At 50.5% G+C, this 18,269-nt stretch overlaps 1 protein-coding gene and 1 long non-coding RNA gene across 3 annotated transcripts in view; one reads left to right on the top strand and one right to left on the bottom strand.

Moving 5' to 3' along the window:
• Nucleotides 1-5,744, bottom strand: part of tmem131l (transmembrane 131 like) — a 210,796-nt gene extending 205,052 nt beyond the window's left edge. Inside the window, exons 1-2 of the mRNA XM_072496016.1 lie at nt 5,482-5,744; nt 5,015-5,085 (exon numbers count right to left, since the gene is read on the bottom strand). Coding sequence (XP_072352117.1) covers nt 5,015-5,085; nt 5,482-5,611 — 201 coding nt within the window. The 5' untranslated portion in view covers nt 5,612-5,744. The remainder of the gene's footprint in view (nt 1-5,014; nt 5,086-5,481) is intronic.
• Nucleotides 5,745-5,776: 32 nt separating this feature from the next.
• Nucleotides 5,777-17,031, top strand: LOC140408601 (uncharacterized). 2 transcript variants are annotated; one of them, XR_011940149.1, is made up of 4 exons: nt 5,777-5,990; nt 7,316-7,510; nt 15,418-15,522; nt 15,826-17,031. It is a non-coding gene; the product is annotated as an uncharacterized lncRNA (long non-coding RNA). The 2 variants fall into 2 exon arrangements; XR_011940148.1 differs by having other exon boundaries at nt 5,793-5,990; nt 15,421-15,522.
• Nucleotides 17,032-18,269: the final 1,238 nt, after the last annotated feature.

Consider the following 18,269-nt stretch of genomic DNA (forward strand, 5'->3'; position numbering starts at 1 on the left):
GTTCCGAACATCCCAGGGTCCTGCAGACATGGTCTTTGTGGCTAGGCAGGTCCAGGAAAAGTGACAGGAGCAAAACCAAGAACTGTTCTCACCTTCATCAACCTCACCAAGACATTTGATTTTTTAAATCGTGACGTTCTTCAGATCATCCTCCAATGCTTTGTTGCCCATTGAAGTCTGTCACCATCCTGAGACTGTCAACTGTGCTAGCTGCGCTTTTAAGTTGCACCATGTGTCTTCAACAATAGGGACCTTTAGAAATCAACAAAGGTCCTGGTTCATATGGCTATGGTGCTGACCACCTTCCTCTCTACTGTAGCGAAACCTGGACTGTCTATCGTCGCCAGGTTAAGATCCTTGCGTTTCCATCAGCGGTAATTGCATTGAATGCTGGGGATCAATTGGGAGGACCCCTGGACCAAAGCTAGCATCATCCATGAAGCTGCGTCCAACAGCATTGAAGCCCTGCTCCTGTGGACTCAACTCCCAATCAATGGATGGACCATTGGGTCCAGATGCCCAGAAACGACCTTCCTCAGTAGGTTCCCTCTTCTCAGCTCTCTTTGAAAGGAAAAGATACAATGATATATTCAAGGCCATCCTAAATCACTAACACCACTAATGGGAGGAAAAGACTGCGTATCGCTTGGCATGGCTCCACCTGGTCCATCAAAGCACAAGCTTCTTCAAGGCTCAGCGACTTGACAGCAAAGCAGAAGTGCGACAGCAGGGGAAGAAGAGGAAATCCAAACGGGGCTGCAAATTCCACTCCTCTGCCCAATGGAAGAACTTGTGGATCCAGAAATGGACTCCTCAGTCATCTGAAGACTCACCAAGCCTGGCAAATGTCATCCTCGATTTTGAGGGACCCCCGCCGACCAATAAATATCCAGTTTTACTATAGCCAGTGGGGGCATCATGCTGATCTATATCACATGACATATCAACTAATGTTATACAATGCTCACATCAAAGTGCAGCATGTTAAACTGTCACAGAGTGTAATTGAACACTGTTTAATAACCACTAACACAAGGGAAACCAATAAACATACCCTTCCCCATTACAGATCAAGCCTAATCTGGATCATTTGAAGATGAAATTCAACCAAGTCTGTCAGAAGAAATTATCATAACTACTGATCTCAAAATGAAACAAGTTAACAGCAACAGATGAGGATTGTTGGTCTTATTAACACGAGTGCACATTTCACACATAGCAGAGATCACTATAGCTGTCAACATGCAATGACCTTCGATTTCCCCAAACCTGCCAACAGACCCAAAGACACTGCAAGTGGATGTGCAAAAGAAATAGGTTCTTGTAGGGCGCAATAATCAAAAGATCTGAATGTGTAAATTAGATCAAATTGATTATAACAGAGAATGCAAAATATTGCAGAAGTACAATAAGCACTCCGGTTTCGACTGAAGATATTAAACTCTAATCCTAAGCAACAATGAGAAAACCTATACTTCATGTCCAAGATCATGCCATTAAAAAATGTTTTAAGGGAAATTAAAAAGAGAATACAATTTGGACTGTAAGGTGCAAACCAGTGAAGGAGTTTATACTAACAAAATAATAGCACACAACAAAACACTTGTGAATGGCATCATTGTGACACTTTTGCTGTCTTCTAAAAGCAAGAGGGTAGCCAGGGAAAGAGTTGGCCCACTGAAGGATAGGCAAGGGAATCTATGTGTGGAGCCAGAGGAAATGGGCGAGGTACTAAATGAATACTTTGCATCAGTATTCACCAAAGAGAAGGAATTGGTAGATGTTGAGTCTGGAGAAGGGTGTGTAGATAGCCTGGGTCACATTGAGATCCAAAAAGACGAGGTGTTGGGCAGCTTAAAAAATATTACGGTAGATAAGTCCCCAGGGCCTGATGGGATCTACCCCAGAATACTGAAGGAGGCTGGAGAGGAAATTGCTGAGGCCTTGACAGAAATCTTTGGATCCTCACGGTCTTCAGGTGATGGCCCGGAGGACTGGAGAATAGCCAATGTTGTTCCTCTGTTTAAGAAGGGTAGCAAGTATAATCCAGGGAACTACAGGCCGGTGAGCCTTACTTCAGTGGTAGGGAAATTACTGGAGAGAATTCTTCGAGACAGGATCTACTCCCATTTGGAAGCAAATGGACGTATTAGTGAGAGGCAGCATGGTTTTGTGAAGGGGAGGTCGTGTCTCACTAACTTGATAGAATTTTTCGAGGAGGTCACAAAGATGATTCATGCAGGTAGGGCAGTGGATGTTGTCCATATGGACTTCAGTAAGGCCTTTGACAAGGTCCCTCATGGTAGACTAGTACAAAAGGTGAAGTCACACGGGATCAGGGGTGAGCTGGCAAAGTGGATACAGAACTGGCTAGGTCATAGAAGGCAGAGAGTAGCAATGGAAGGATGCTTTTCTAATTGGAGGGCTGTGACCAGTGGTGTTCCGCAGGGATCAGTGCTGGGACCTTTGCTCTTTGTAGTATATATAAATGATTTGGAGGAAAATGTAACTGGTCTGATTAGCAAGTTTGCAGACGACACAAAGGTTAGTGGAATTGCGGATAGCGATGAGGACTGTCAGAGGATACAGCAGGATTTAGATTGTTTGGAGACTTGGGCGGAGAGATGGCAGATGGAGTTTAATCCGGACAAATGTGAGGTAATGCATTTTGCAAGGTCTAATGCAGGTAGGGAATATACAGTGAATGGTAGAACCCTCAAGAGTATTGAAAGTCAGAGAGATCTAGGAGTACAGGTCCACAGGTCACTGAAAGGGGCAACACAGGTGGAGAAGGTAGTCAAGAAGGCATACGGCATGCTTGCCTTCATTGGCCGGGGCATTGAGTATAAGAATTGGCAAGTCATGTTGCAGCTGTTTCGAACCTTAGTTAGGCCACACTTGGAGTATAGTGTTCAATTCTGGTCGCCATACTACCAGAAGGATGTGGAAGCTTTAGAGATGGTGCAGAAGAGATTTACCAGAATGTTGCCTGGTATGGAGGGCATTAGCTATGAGGAGTGGTTGAATAAACTCGGTTTGTTCGCACTGGAACGACGGAGGTTGAGGGGCGACCTGATAGAGGTCTACAAAATTATGAGGGGCATTGACAGAGTGGATAGTCAGAGGCTTTTCCCCAGGGTAGAGGGGTCAATTATTAGGGCGCATAGGTTTAAGGTGAGAGGGGCAAGGTTTAGAGTAGATGTACGAGGCAAGATTTTTTACACAGAGGGGAGTGGGTGCCTGGAACTCGCTACCGGAGGTGGTGGTGGAAGCAGTGACGATAGTGACATTTAAGGGGCATCTTGACAAATACATGAATAGGATGGGAATAGAGGGATACAGACCCAGGAAGTGTAGAAGATTGTAGTTTAGTCGGGCAGCATGGTCGGCACGGGCTTGGAGGGCCGAAGGGCCTGTTCCTGTGCTGTACATTTCTTTGTTCTTTTGTAAAAGACATTTCCACAAAGAGCCAGAATTTGCGAGTAAAGTAACAGCGAGTTCAATGCACAAACTGCTATTTTGTAAATAACCTATCAATCTGAGGTAAGAGACACACTACAAGTTGCAAATCACTACATGTTACTGGACAATGAGCCGTTTTGTCTTCACCCTTGCAAAAATGGGAATTAGCCTCAACTTCCCAGCGCATTTAGATATTGCTGCATTTGCACTATTAATAAAAATTTATTAAACTCGCTGGAGAGTGTTAGGGCTAGCACAGAATAGTTATTCAAGGACTCTTAATGATTTTAGTTCCTGCAATGCCGTTCAACCTCTCCAGCCCAGAAATGAAACAACTCAATCTTGCAAGTAGTAAATTGTTCTGTTTCTCAATTTTCTACCTTTTCTCAACCCAATCTTTCTTTCCCTCTTCACTTCTCTTTTCTGTACCTAATTTTGACTAATTCACCGTTTCCTTCACTGTCATTCCCATTTCATTGTCTATCCAAGGAAATAAACTATTAAGCCCATTGTTCACCCTCATGTCCCAGGTGCCCCTTGAAACCTGCTATCAACACTCCCAGCCATCATTCTGTTGAGAGAAGTCACAGATCTATCAAAGGGAGAAGTTATCAATGCTCTAGTTTGGATTAGAAGGCGGCGCACAAAAAATATTCAGCGGGCCTTAAGCCACACTGACGTATGATTGCCGAAACATACAAGAAAAAGTTAAAAGAACTGCTCCAGAATTCGGTGTTCGTTGCCAAGTAGGCGGGACCTTTACAGCTAATTGTTTGTGAATTCAGACATAGTTACAAGCTTTGTTACTGGGTTAACTTCTTCACAAGTCCATCTCTTTCAATTAAAGCTACTGCAATACTGTCAGAAGCCACAACATCAACATGATCAAAGTGTACTATGATATTTAAAAATATTTCTTGAACAAGTGCTTAAATAGAACTTTTTAAATTAATTAATTCTCAAAATCACAACACAAACTGTACAATTAAAAAAATAGAATGCAGTTATCTACCGATTTTTACACCAGAATCTAAATTAACGTAGTTCAAGCAACCTCTGTCACTGGAGTTTGTAATCATCTAATCGAGTTATCAATCTGATGAACTTTCATAAGTGAAAAAATGCAAATCAGCCAAATGCAGTAATGCTAATGATCTGTGTTCCTGATTTTAAAAATAACCTTCTTGATAACAAGACATAAAGAAACACAATTCAGTGATGCCAAAGCAGAACAATGAATGTTGGCAGGTTTTTATTGATAAAATAATATTTGCTTGATAGTTTAGCCAACTGGAGACATGCTCGAGTGGAAACAAGGTAATGTGCACGTTTGGATTACACCTTTAAATATTTTATTACCTCTTACCATCAGCAAGACACAAACACATAATGGAGGGGCAGTATTGTTACTATGGAGGTCATCTTGATCATGTGTTAACCAATAATATTGTTTTTAAATAATCACAAACTAGAATTTGACATCCAGCTGCAGGAATTCCCGTTTCCCAAACAGTTAGGAATATAACTCGAGACTTTATTTCAAATTTCTCACCTGAGTGGGAATTAACACATCTCCCTCCTCTGCCTGCCACAGCTCCACTACCTTGGGAATTTCGGCAAGTGCTATTCGAAGAAAAATATAATTTTTTTTAGTGAAAGCGAAACCGCTTCGAAACACGAATAACACGAACAAGCACTTTGGAATTGGAATAGTGAAGATTTATTCTGCAGGTTTTAAACGACAACTAAATAACTGGTACAGTATGGACCACAATATTCCATTAGAGACACTTTGAAACATTGAATGTTTAGGTTTTGAACCACGAGTGGGGACTTGCAGCACGTTGCTCCCTCCGGATCACGAACGCCTTCATCCAGAGGAGAGCATGTACATGGGTCACGGTACACACACCCTGTCAAGCCACAAGCTCCGCAAACATTTAAGATGGGGGTAGGGTCCCTTTAAAAAAATTAACACTGCGAACACAAAACAATGTGACACACAAAGGATTCCCAAACCTTGTGCTGCGAACGTCCCTTGTCGAAAACTCGGTAAAGTGAGCTGCAGGACGCCCAACAGTAACTTTATCCATTGAGCCCAGTGGCGGTGGCAGCAGCACCGAGCTGCCTGTACACACAGTCCCGCCATGCTGCTCAATGTCCTTTCACCCTCACTGAGAGAGCGCGCGGTCGCTCTGCGCCTCCTCCCTCCCACCCCACCGACCGCGCGTGCTCGCTCCGGCTCCCCCCTTTCCCCGACACAGGCTCGCGGGCGGACGCTCGCTCGAGCCAGAAGGGGCGCGCGCGCGCGCGGCGGCGGGCGGCGGCGGCCTGACTGCCAGGATCTGAGCGCGCGGGAGTGTCGGTGCCGAAGAGGTGCCGTCGTCGCTCTGGGTGTTGTGTACGGACGTCAGTGCTTCCCTTCAACCCGCAACGCCACAAAAGCCGCCGCTTCATTCGTTGTTACCACCGCCACACTGAGAATGTTTGCTTTGGGCAGGATGTTGTTGTCAGTTGGGACGTAGGTGGTGAGGGAAGTTTTTTTAAAAAATTCACATGGGAAGGTGGAGGTGAACACAGACTGTCAACATGAGGGGGGGAGGAGGTCACTGCGCACTAGAAACTGAACTGGACCAGCCATATAAATACTGGGCATGTAAGGCAGCACAGTGATGCAGTGGTTAGCATTGCTACCTCGCGGCACTGAGGACCCAAGTCCGATCCTGGCCCCGGGTCATTGTCCGTGTGGAGTTTGCAAATTCTCACAGTGTCTCACCCCACAACCCAAAGATTTAGGGGCGGCACAGTGGTTAGTACTGGTGTCTCACAGCTCCAGGGTCCCAGGTTCAATTCCAGCATCGGGTGACCGTGTGAAGTTTGCACTTTCTCCCTGAGTTTGAATGGGTTTCCTTCGGGTGCTCCGGTTTCCTCCCATAGTCCAAAGATGTGCAGAATAGGTGGATTGGCCTTGCTAAATTGCCCCTTTGTGTCCAAAAGGTTAGGCTGGGTTACGGGGATAGGGTAGAAGCATGGGCCTGAGTAAGGTATCTTTCCAAGTGCAGACTCAATGGGCCAAATGGACTGTAAATTCTATGTGCAGGGCAGGCTGATTGGCCACGCGGAATTGCCCCTTAATTGGAAAAAAAATGAATTGGGTACTTTAAGTCAAAAGAAATACTGGCCGCGATTTTCCAGAAAGATTTCTAAGTATGGTGGCAAGCGGGAACTGTCGCAAGCTTCCCAACGCTCAACCCGGCGAGGCCGGCAACGTTATTCAACGTTAATTGGTTGACTTAACAAGGCCCCACGGGCTTCACGCCGCAAATGAGGGCTTGCCAGCCGATTCACCATGACTGCATTCGCCAGCCCCCCACGAACAAGGTCAAGAAGCGCTTAAACAGCACTTGCACAACCAACCCCACACAGCTTGCAGCCATGAGACCGAGACGACGGGCTCCAAGGTTTGGAGACGCGGACCTGGGGAGGCTCCTAAACGCGGTGGAGTCCAGGAGGGAAGTCCAGTTCCCCTGAGGGTCCCAGAGGGTGAGCCACAGGGCAGCCAGTGCCGCCTGGGATGAAAGGGCAGTGGCTGCACGCAAGGGTTGACACCACCACTCCCCGAAACCTTTCCTCCCCCACGTGACCAACCCTCCATTTGCCCCCCAACCCTACATTAACCCCAACACTCCCACCACCCCCTCCCTTCACCCAAACCCTTCCTTCACCCCTCCCTTCACCCCACCCTCCTTTCACCCCCCCTCTCTTTACCCACTCAAACTTTCTTTCACACCAGCCCCCCCATCCCCAATGTGAACCACAGGTGTAGCTAACAATGCCCTTCCTATCTTTGCAGGAAAAGATGCTCCACAATCGTCAGGAGAGAGCCCAGAGTGGCAGAGGGGTGCCGGACATAACAATCCTTATGACCTTCGAGGAATGGACCCTGGAGATGACGGGGGTGGCCGAGGACTGATCACCAATGCAGAGGTCGGCGCACGCTGCAGAGGTGAGGATCCACCAACCCTCGCACCTGGAGGAGCTGTCAAACGTGAGTTGTTATTGCCATACAGACTGACCTATCCCTCCCACTGACCACATGTTCATTCTCCCGCAGGTCCTCTGGGGCGCCGGCCCATCTGGGGTGGCCCCCTCACCTGCCTCCCACGAGAGGAGAGCTCTGAGGGTGCCAGAATTAATGCATCCCAGCCGTTATCCCCACCCTCCACCAGCGCAGAGGCACACACCTTGGTGGGCAAAGTTAGTGGGCAGAGCTTCAAGGGGCTGGTCCGGGGGGCGGGACGGGGGGGGGGGGGCGGTTGTTGGAACATAGAGTCTCTCTGTACGCGGACGACCTGCTCTTATATGTATCGGATCCAGGGACGGGGTTGGGCGAAATCATGCCGATTTCAGGGGAATTTGGCTGGTTATCGGGGTGTTATGGGTCAGGGTTTAGAGAATCCCAAAGTGTATCATGGAGTTCACCTGACCCACAACTTTTAATAGATTGTGGTATGGGGAGCACACGGCTCACTCTACAGGTATGGTCTAACAGAAAATGGATCAGTGGTTTTTAAAACAAAACAATGTTTATTCTATGAACTCAAGTTAATAGCTTAGAGTGTTGTTAGTCTGTGGAATTTTTTTCCACAGAAAGTAGTGGAGGCTGGGTGATTGAATTGATCAAGGCTGAGTTATGTAGATTTTTGGATGGTACGGTGCGCAGTGGTTAGCATTGCTGCCTCACAGCACTGATGACCTGGGTTCAATTCCGGCCTGGGTCACTGTCTGTGGCATTTGCACATTCTCCCCCTGTCTGCGTGAGTCTCACCCCTCCAACCCAAAGAGTGAAGGGTAGGTGAATTGGCCACGCTAAATTGCTCCTTAATTGGGAAAAATTGGATACTTTAAATTAAAAAATGAGTTATATAGATTTTTGAAAGACAAAGGAGTCAAAGGTTGTAGGGGCAGACAGGGAGGCAGAGTTGAGACGACAACCTGATCAGCCATGGTCATACTGAATGGAAGAGTAGACTCACAGGGCTGAATGGTCTACTCCTGCTCTGAAGTCCTATGATGAACAGGGTCACATGAAACGTTTCCCATTGTTTAACAAGACAAAGAAATACATGGGGCGTCATTCTCCGACCCCCCGCCGGGTCGGAGAATGGCTGTTGGCCGCCGTGAATCCCGCCCCCGCCGAAGTCTCCGGTACCGGAGATTGGGCGGGGGCGGGAATCGGGCCGCGCCGGTTGGCGGGACCCGCCGCTCAATTCTCCGGCCCGGACGGGCCGAAGTCCCGCCCAGAAATTGCCTGTCCCGCCGGCGTAAATTAAACCTGGTATTTACTGGCGGGACCAGGCGGCGTGGGCGGGCTCCGGGGTCCTGGGGGGGGGCGCGGGGCGATCTGGCCCCGGGGGGTGCCCCCACGGTGGCCTGGCCCGCGATTGGGGCCCACCGATCCGCTGGCGGGCCTGTGCCGTGGGGGCACTCTTTCCCTTCCGCCTCCGCCACGGCCTCCACCATGGCGGAGGCGGAAGTGACTCTCCCCACTGCGCATGCGCGGGAAACTGTCAGCGGCCGCTGACGCTCCCGCGCATGCGCCGCATTTCCGCGCCAGCTGGCGGGGCAACAAACGCCATTTCCGCCAGCTGGCGGGGCGGAAATCCCTCCGCCGTCGGCCTAGCCCCTCAATGTTGGGGCTCGGCCCCCAAAGATGCGGAGCATTCCGCACCTTTGGGGCGGCGCGATGCCCGTCTGATTGGTGCCGATTTGGGCGCCAGTCAGCGGACATCGCGCCGTTGGGGGAGAATTTCGCCCATGATGTTCTCCCATGATATTGTAGAACAGCAAACATATGCTCTTTGTTTTCACAAGTGAAACATTATCAACTTAGTCCCTACCAAAAAGGAGGGACCATTTCTGGATCAGGAACTCACCAAGACTCTTCAGACAGCAACTTCCAAACCAATGACCTCCGTCACCTAGAAGTACATCAGAAGGCTGACTTGGGAGCACCGCCACCTGCAAGCTCCCCTCCAAGTCACACACCATCGGAACTATGTCATTCCTTCACTGTCACTGAGTCAAAATCCTAGAACTCCTCCTAACAGCTCAGTGGGTGTACCTACACGACATGGACTGCAGCGGTACAAGCAGGCAGCTCACCACCACCTTCTCAAAGACAATTAGGAATGTGCAATAAAAATGCTGGCCTAGCCAGCGATGCCCATGTCCTATGAATGAATAACAAAAAAAAGTTTGATTAAGGAGCAGACTTAGCAAAGGCTCTTTTGCTGAGCCATGTCGTTATCCTCATGCCTCTGGGTTTCCCACCCAATCGGTGGGGTGATGCACATAAACATGCAATGCAGGATCTCTATTTAAAGGGACCACGGCATGAGTGAAATATTCATGATACCAGCGGGAAGGAGGAAACTGCTGTAGGATGGAGGAAAGATGTGGAACTTCTGCTCCCAGGTTCTCAGATTTGTCCCTGGAGGTCATGTTGAATGCACTGAGGGTAAAAGTAATCTTCTTGACTTCCGGTTGCGGCTATGCGGAGCTGAGCCGCACGATTCAGCAGCTCCCGCTACCACGGACTTTCGGGCTCGTTAGAAGAGCCCCAACGGAACTTTTTTTGACACCAACCCGTGGGGAAGGTAAGAGGGAGGTCCCCCTCCAACTTTTATGAAACGGACTCGAAGTGTAATGGCCACAAAAGTGGCATTGGAGCAACGGGAGAAACCGGGGAAAAAAGACAAAATGGCGGCGGCCAGAGACAAAGTGGAGCTGCAAGAGTTTATCAAGCACTGCTTCGAGGAGCAGCGCGAGGAGATGCGTAAGGAAATGCTGGCGCCTATGCTTTCGGCAATCGAAGGACTGGGGATCACCCAGAAGGCCCACGAGGTTCAGATCCAGGAGGTACAAAAAAGAGTTGGTCAGAACGAGGACGAGATCTCGGGCCTGGTGGTGAGAGTGGAGCAGAACGAGGCGCTACACAGGAGGTGGGCGGGAAGACCTGGAGAACAGGTCGAGGTGAAAGAATCTGCGGATCCTGGGTCTCCCTGAAGGAGCAGAGGGGGTCGATGCCGGGGCATACGCGAGCATGATGCTCGGAGCGATGATGGGCAAGGAGGCCCCTTCGAGGCCGCTGGAGTTGGACGGGGCACACCGGGTGCTGGCGAGGAGGCCCCAGGCAAATGAGCCGCCAAGGTGAAGTTCCACCGGTTCACGGACAGAGAGTGGGTCCTGAAATGGGCCAAGAAGGAGCGGAGCAGTAAGTGGGACAACGCAGAGATCCGAATATACCCGGACTGGAGCACGGAGGTTGCAAAGCGGGTTTCAACCGGGCCAAAGCGGTGTTGCACCGGAAAGAAGTGAAATTCGGAATGCTGCAGCCAGCGCGACTGTGGGTCACATACAAGGGCCAACACTACTACTTTGAAACGCCTGAAGAGGCGTGGACATTTATACAAACCGAAAAGTTGGACTCTAACTGAGGGTTTGTGAGGGTGGGGGGGATATTTGAGGTTTGATGTGTGATGGTCGTTGTACATAGGGGGTCAATCACAATCACGCGCAGGAAATGGTACATGGGCTGGGGGAGAGAGACAAGGCCGCGACAGGAGCTGCGCCAGAGGGGGCGGAGCGGGCTCTGGAAAGCATGGGTTTTTTTGTTTTTCCCACGCGCGGGAAGAAAGGTGGGAGGGGGAACTCCCACACGGGGAGGTCAATGGGATAGCGGGGGTAGCCGGGGTCACCAGGTGTCAGCTGACTTACAGGAGTGACATGGGGGGAGCAAAAAAGCTAGACAGGGGTCTAGCGGGGGGGAGGGAAGGGGGGGGGAAAAAGGGTTGCTGCTGCACTGGCCGAAAGGAAATGGGACATAAAAGAGGTGGTTGAGACGGAGGTCCCCCGTCTGGGGGACTGGAGGGTGAGGGAGGCGTGGACACGGGACTGGCCCAGAAAAGGAGATGGCTAGTCGGCAGGGGGGGGTGAGAGCCCCTCCAATCCGGCTGATAACGTGGAACGTGAGAGGCCTGAATGGGCCGGTGAAGAGGGCTCGAGTGTTAAAGGGGCTGAAGGCGGACGTGGCCGTGCTCCAAGAGACACACCTGAAGGTGGCGGACCAGGTCAGGTTAAGAAAGGGATGGGTAGGACAGATATTCCACTCGCGAAGAATAGAGGGGTGGTAATATTGGTGGGAAAACGGGTGTTATTTGAGGCCAAGACTATTGTAGTGGACAATGGAGGGCAATATGTAATGGTGAGTGGTAGGTTGCAAGGGACGCGGGTGGTGTTGGTAAACGTATATGCCCCGAACTGGGATGATGCAGGATTCATGAAGCGCATGTTGGGGCGCATTCCGGACCTGGAGATAGGAGGCCTGATAATGGGAGGGGACTTCAATACAGTGTTGGATCCAGCACTGGACCGCTCCAAATCAAGTACTGGAAAGAGGCCGGCGGCGGCCAAGGTGCTCGGGGTTTATGGATCAGATGGGGGGAGTGGCCCCATGGCGGTTTGCAAGGCCGCAGGCCAGGGAATTTTCTTTCTTCTCCCATGTACACAAAGCCTATTCCCGGATAGATTTTTTTGTTCTGAGCAGGGCGCTCATCCCGAGGGTGGAGGGGACGGAGTATTCGGCCATAGCCGTTTCGGACCATGCCCCGCACTGGGTGGAACTGGCGCTGGGAGAGGAGAGGGACCAACAACCGCTGTGGCGGCTGGCTGTGGGACTGCTGGCAGACGAGGTGGTGTGTGGGAAGGTGAGGGGGTGTATCGAAAGGTACTTGGAGGCCAATGACAACGGGGAGGTGCGGGTGGGGGTGGTATGGGAGGCGTTGAAGGTGGTGATCAGGGAAGAGCTAATCTCCATTAGGGCTCATAGGGAGAAGACAGAGGGCATGGAAAGGGAGAGGTTAGTGGGGGAGATTTTGAGAGTGGACAGGAGATACGCAGAGGCCCCGGAGTAAAGATTACTTGGGGAAAGACGACGGCTCCAGACGGAGTTTGACCTGTTGACCACAGGGAAGGCGGAGGCACAGTGGAGGAAAGCGCAGGGGGCGATCTACGAGTACGGGGAAAAGGCTAGTCGGATGCTGGCACACCAGCTCCGTAAGAGGATGGCAGCGAGGGAAATAGGGGGAGTCAAGGATGGAAGGGGAGCCACGGTTTGGAGTGCGACGAAAATAAACGAGGTATTTAAGGCCTTCTATGAAGAGCTGTACAGATCCCAGCCCCCAGCGGGGGAAGAGACGATTCCTAGACCAACTGAGATTCCCGAGGGTGGAAGAGCAGGAGGTGGCTAGCTTGGGGGCACCAATTGGGTTGGAGGAGCTGAGCAAGGGTTTGGGGAGTATGCAGGCGGGGAAGGCCCCGGGACCGGACGGGTTCCCGGTGGTGTTCTACAAGAAGTATGTAGACCTGTTGGCCCCGTTACTAGTGAGGACCTTTAACGAGGCAAGAGAGGAGGGGACCCTGCCCCCGACAATGTCGGAAGCGACAATTTCTTTGATCTTAAAGCGGGACAAGGACCCACTGCAATGTGGATCGTACAGGCCGATCTCGCTCCTCAATGTGGATGCAAAGTTGCTGGCCACGAGGATCGAGGACTGTGTCCCAGGGGTGATCCATGAAGACCAGACGGGATTTGTAAAGGGCAGGCAATTAAACACAAACGTGCGGCGGCTTTTAAACGTGATGATGATGCCATCGGAGGAGGGAGAGGCGGAGATAGTGGCAGCTATGGACGCGGAGAAGGCCCTTGACCGAGTAGAGTGGGAGTACCTCTGGGAGGTGCTGCGTAGGTTTGGGTTCGGGGGAGGGTTTATCAGTTGGGTTCAGCTCCTTTACAGAGCCCCGGTGGCGAGTATAGTGACGAACCGGCGGAGGTCGGAGTACTTTCGACTGTACCGCCTGTCCCCCCTGTTGTTTGCATTGGCGATCGAACCATTGGCCATGTCATTGAGGGAGTCTAATAAATTGAGGGGGGTGGTGCGAGGGGGAGAAGAGCATCGGGTGTCGCTATATGCGGATGACCTGTTGCTGTACGTGGCGGACCCAATGAAGGGGATGGTGGAGGTCATGCAGACTCTAAGGGAGTTTGGGGAGTTTTCGGGCTATAAGCTCAATGTAGGGAAGAGTGAGCTCTTCGTATTACAGGCAGGGGACCAGGAAAGAGGGATAGGGGACCTACCGCTGAGGACGGAGGGGAGCTTTCGGTATCTGGGGATTCAGATAGCCAGGAGTTGGGGGGCCCGACATAAACTGAACCTGACGAGATTGGTGGAGCAAATGGAGGGGGACTTCAAAAGATGGGACATGTTACCGCTCTCGCTGGCGGGTAGAGTGCAGTCGGTCAAAATGGTGGTCCTCCCGAGGTTTGTGTTTCAGTGCCTCCCCATCGTGATCACCAAGGCCTTTTTTAAGAGAATAGGTAGGAGTATTATGGGGTTTGTGTGGGCGAATAAGACCCCGAGGGTAAGGAGAGGGTTCCTGGAACGCAGTAGGGACCGAGGAGGGTTGGCGCTGCCAAATTTAGGGAGCTACTACTGGGCAGCAAATGTGGCGATGATTCGCAAGTGGGTTATGGAGGGAGAGGGGGCGGCATGGAAGAGGATGGAGATGGCGGCCTGTAAAGGAACGAGCCTGGGGGCGTTGGTGACGGCACCGCTGCCGCTCTCGCCGACAAAGTATACCACGAGCCCGGTGGTGGCGGCAACGTTAAGGATCTGGGGCCAGTGGAGACGGCACCGGGGCGCAATGGGAGCATCGGTATGGTCCCCGATCAGAGGTAACCACCGGTTTGTTCCGGGGAAGATGGACGGGGGGTTCCAGAGCTGGCATCGGGCGGGGATTAGAAGAATGGGGGACCTGTTCATTGACGGGACGTTTGCGAGCTTAGGGGCACTGGAGGAGAAGTTCGAGTTACCCCCGGGAAATGCCTTTAGATATATGCAGGCGAGGGCTTTTGTGAGGAGACAGGTGAGGGAATTTCCCGTTGCTCCCGGCACAAGAAATTCAAGACAGGGTGATCTCGGGTGCATGGGTCGGGGAGGGCAAGGTGTCGGCAATAGACCAGGAGATGAAAGAAGAGGGGGAAGCGCTGGTGGAAGAGTTGAAGGGTAAATGGGAGGAGGAGCTGGTGCCCTGGGTAGGGTTAATTCCTCCTCCTCGTGTGCCAGGCTCAGCCTGATACAATTTAAGGTGGTTCATAGAGCTCACTTGACGGGGGCGAGGTTGAGCAGGTTCTTTGGGGTAGAGGACAGATGTGGAAGGTGCTCAGGGAGCCCGGCGAACCATGTCCATATGTTTTGGTCATGCCCGGCACTGGAGGGGTTCTGGAGAGGAGTGGCGGGAGCAATATCTCAGGTGGTGAAAGTCCGGGTCAAGCCTAGCTGGGGGCTAGCAATATTCGGAGTAGTGGACGAACCGGGAGTGCAGGAGGCGAAAGAGGCCGGCATTCTGGCCTTTGCGTCCCTAGTAGCCCGGCGAAGGATCTTGCTAATGTGGAAGGAGGCGAAGCCCCCCAGCGTGGGGTCCTGGATAAACGACATGGCTGGGTTCATAAAGTTGGAGAGGATTAAGTTCGCCTTGAGAGGGTCTGCGCAGGGGTTCTACAGGCGGTGGCAACCGTTCCTAGACTATCTCGCGGAGCGTTAGAGGAAGGTCGGTCAGCAGCAGCAGCAACCTGGTTTGGGGGGGGGCGGGGGGGGGGGGAGCTGCCTGGGGGGGTGGATGAGCAAGAGACAACATGAAGAGTCGGGGAAACTGGCACGTACGGGAGAGAGCCAGTGTACAAAGTTATGTAAATATACTATTTTGCCATGCATATATCTTGCTCAGCGCGATTTCTCGTTTCTTTTTTTTTAACCGGGGTGGTGGGGGGGTTATTGTTTATAAGGGAGAAAAATTGTGTCAAAAACTTTAATAAATATCTATATTTTTTTAAAGTAGTCTTCTTCCATGAGGATGAGAGGAGAAGTGCTGTCTGGAAGCAGTGGAGAATGTGAGCAGCTGGAGTGTGGTGTCCAGGACCCGGAACCAGTGCCGGAAAAGGTTTAATGACCTATTGCAATCAGCAAGACAAGTATCCTGCATCACCCAGTTGGCAGCCACCACTCATTCACTTCCCTAGCATTCTCCTGCACAGCACTCCTGTGACTCACACACCTTACAGGTGCATACACACATTACTTTCTTTCCAGCTTCCATCTTAACAGACAACACTGAGACTCACTCTTATCCTATTGTCCTATTGAACCCATTCGTCATTGTCACCCCCCTCAACCGTTTCATGCTCCATTCTGAGAAAGCAGTTAACTCCTCACACTCCTAACTCTCTACTTTTTTTCATTGCAGCAGAAGAGAACCACAACTCCAGGGATCAACGAAGAACTGGAGTGGAGCTGCAGCCATGGTCACCCTGACTGCAATGGGGGAGGAAGCACTTGGGATGTGCAAGGTGGCACAATTGCTGCCCATTGTGGTGGAGAGATGGGGTAGTCCAGAGACCTGGTGACGATACAGACACGTGACTTCTGCACACCCTCCTCGAGCGCAGATATACAGATCTCAGTGGGTCCAGATTCTCAGTTAGTTAGGGTGGCACATGATGAGGAATGCATCACATGTGAGCAGCAGCAGGACAGCAATGAAGAACTACCATTGGAGGGCACAAAACACTCCAAACTCTACTCATTCAGATACAGATGCAATGCCTCAGGGATCATACACTAAAAAGTTATCTATACTTCTATCAGAATTTCCTGAGGCGGTGTGCATCTTCCACAAAAAATGGAGGAATTCATCTCAAACATGAGTGTCATGGTGTCTCAGGCATTTGTTCTGATGACCATCTCCATGGAAAGAACAGCCACTCCATGGAGAATCAGACACGTCACTAAATGCATGAGGATCCACACTAATGGCTTGGACACTCGACTTGCCATTTACAGAGGGTTGAAGCAAACATTACCTTGGTAGCAGAATGCCGAACTGACATGCTGCCAAGAGTTTTCCAGTTTTCTACTGGCAGGAAAGGGCATGTGGATCATGAGAGGGACTCTGTTTCCCACTTTGTCCTCAGGCAGAACCCACATGCTGCCTCCTGATCGAAGAATGAGCCTGCCTTTGCACGGTTGCAGGTAGGGCAGTTCCAGAGGGCATCCTCATGCATCTTTCAGCTGTAAGAATGGAGAAATAAGTAACTTGTCCTTAACTCAGCTGAAGCCTTAGGCGCAGCACCACATAGAAATTATAGCAAGCAGAAGAGGAAGACTTCATAATTGCACAACGGGTTCATGTTTGTAACTATGTAAATGTTGCTTAATTTGTTGTGAATGTATTCACCTAATGCATGAGCTGTCTGTATAATGCTGTGACCTATGACCTGGATGTGAAGATACGGTCTACTTCCAGGTACTGTACTGGAACCCCGGTGGGCTCCGCCTCTGGCTCCGCCCTCACCGGGGCCATATATAGACCGGCCACCTGTGGGTGGCACTCATTTGTACAGCCAACTCTGGCAGGCGAGTTCATGGATAATAAAGCCTAATGTTCACTCGGTCTCACAGTGAATTGACGGTATAATATTTGTGAAATAGTAAATTAGGAAAGTTTTTTACGTCTTGTTCTCTCCAGTTCATTTCATTTTCATTTTAATATCATTGTTCACATTACAGAATGCTGATTCCCCAATATTGAAAGATTTAATCAGAATGGCACTCCCAGAGTGGAGTCGTGTGGAATGTGTGTTTGTGATGCAGTCATTTATGACTGGGAATGTGTTGTGCTGGAGGAGACTAAGCAAGATTGCAGGGTGGCAAGATAGTGAGCAGAATATTTAGAGTTACAGTTCTGTATAGCTTTACATTTGTTTGTTATCTAAACTGCCGCTATGATTCCGGCATGGGCTTCTCTGGCAGCTGGATGTGGAACTACTGCTGCAGTGTCAATATTATTCTCCTCCTCAGAGGATGTTGAGCTGTCAGCACCTTCCTCCTCCTGCAGCTCCAGACCCCCTGCAGCACAATGTTGTGCAAAGCACAGCAGACCACTACCATTCTGGAGATATTTGCTGGTGCATTGAGAATCTGTCCAGACAGCTGAATCTTATTTTCAACAAGTCAATGGCTTGCTTAATATTCGTCTTTGTGGTGACGCGTCTCCTTTTGTACGTCTCGGTATCATTAGTAAGACCCTTGACAAGTGTCATCAGCCAAGTCCTTAGAGGGCAGCCCTCGTCTCGCGAGAAACAGCCATTCAGTCTGCTCGGAGCTGCAAAACCTGTAGTAGACTTAACTGACATAGAATATTGGAGTGATGGCAGTTTCCAGGAAATCTTGTGCCTAATAAGCTTCTGGTGGTCATAAACGACCAGCACATTGAGCAAGTGGAATCCCTTCCATTGATAAATACTCCCAGCTGATCTGATGGTACCTTGATTGGCACATGTGTACAGTCTATGACTCGATCGACCTGTGGGAATCCAGAACTACAGCAAAGGCAAGTGCTTTCTGTGTTTGACTGGCCACATTAGTGTCAATGTGATGCAACCATCAATTCACATGAGACGATTAGTAGAAGTGAACAGTGGTTTTAATAAGCTAGATCTGTGCCTGCCTGTGACTGCTCTGTACTGAGTGCCGCCTACAGGCTGCAGATCTATATACCACCCCTGAGGAGGCGGAGCCACAGGCAGAGCCCACGGGGGCATCAACATAATACAATACAATACAGTGGTGAATTGCAGCAGCAATACGTTCACCACATTCACCCCCTGTTAAAAAATCAAAGTCCAGCAG

The sequence above is a fragment of the Scyliorhinus torazame genome, chromosome 3 (genome assembly GCF_047496885.1).
Source record: "Scyliorhinus torazame isolate Kashiwa2021f chromosome 3, sScyTor2.1, whole genome shotgun sequence".
Lineage (NCBI taxonomy): Eukaryota > Metazoa > Chordata > Chondrichthyes > Carcharhiniformes > Scyliorhinidae > Scyliorhinus > Scyliorhinus torazame.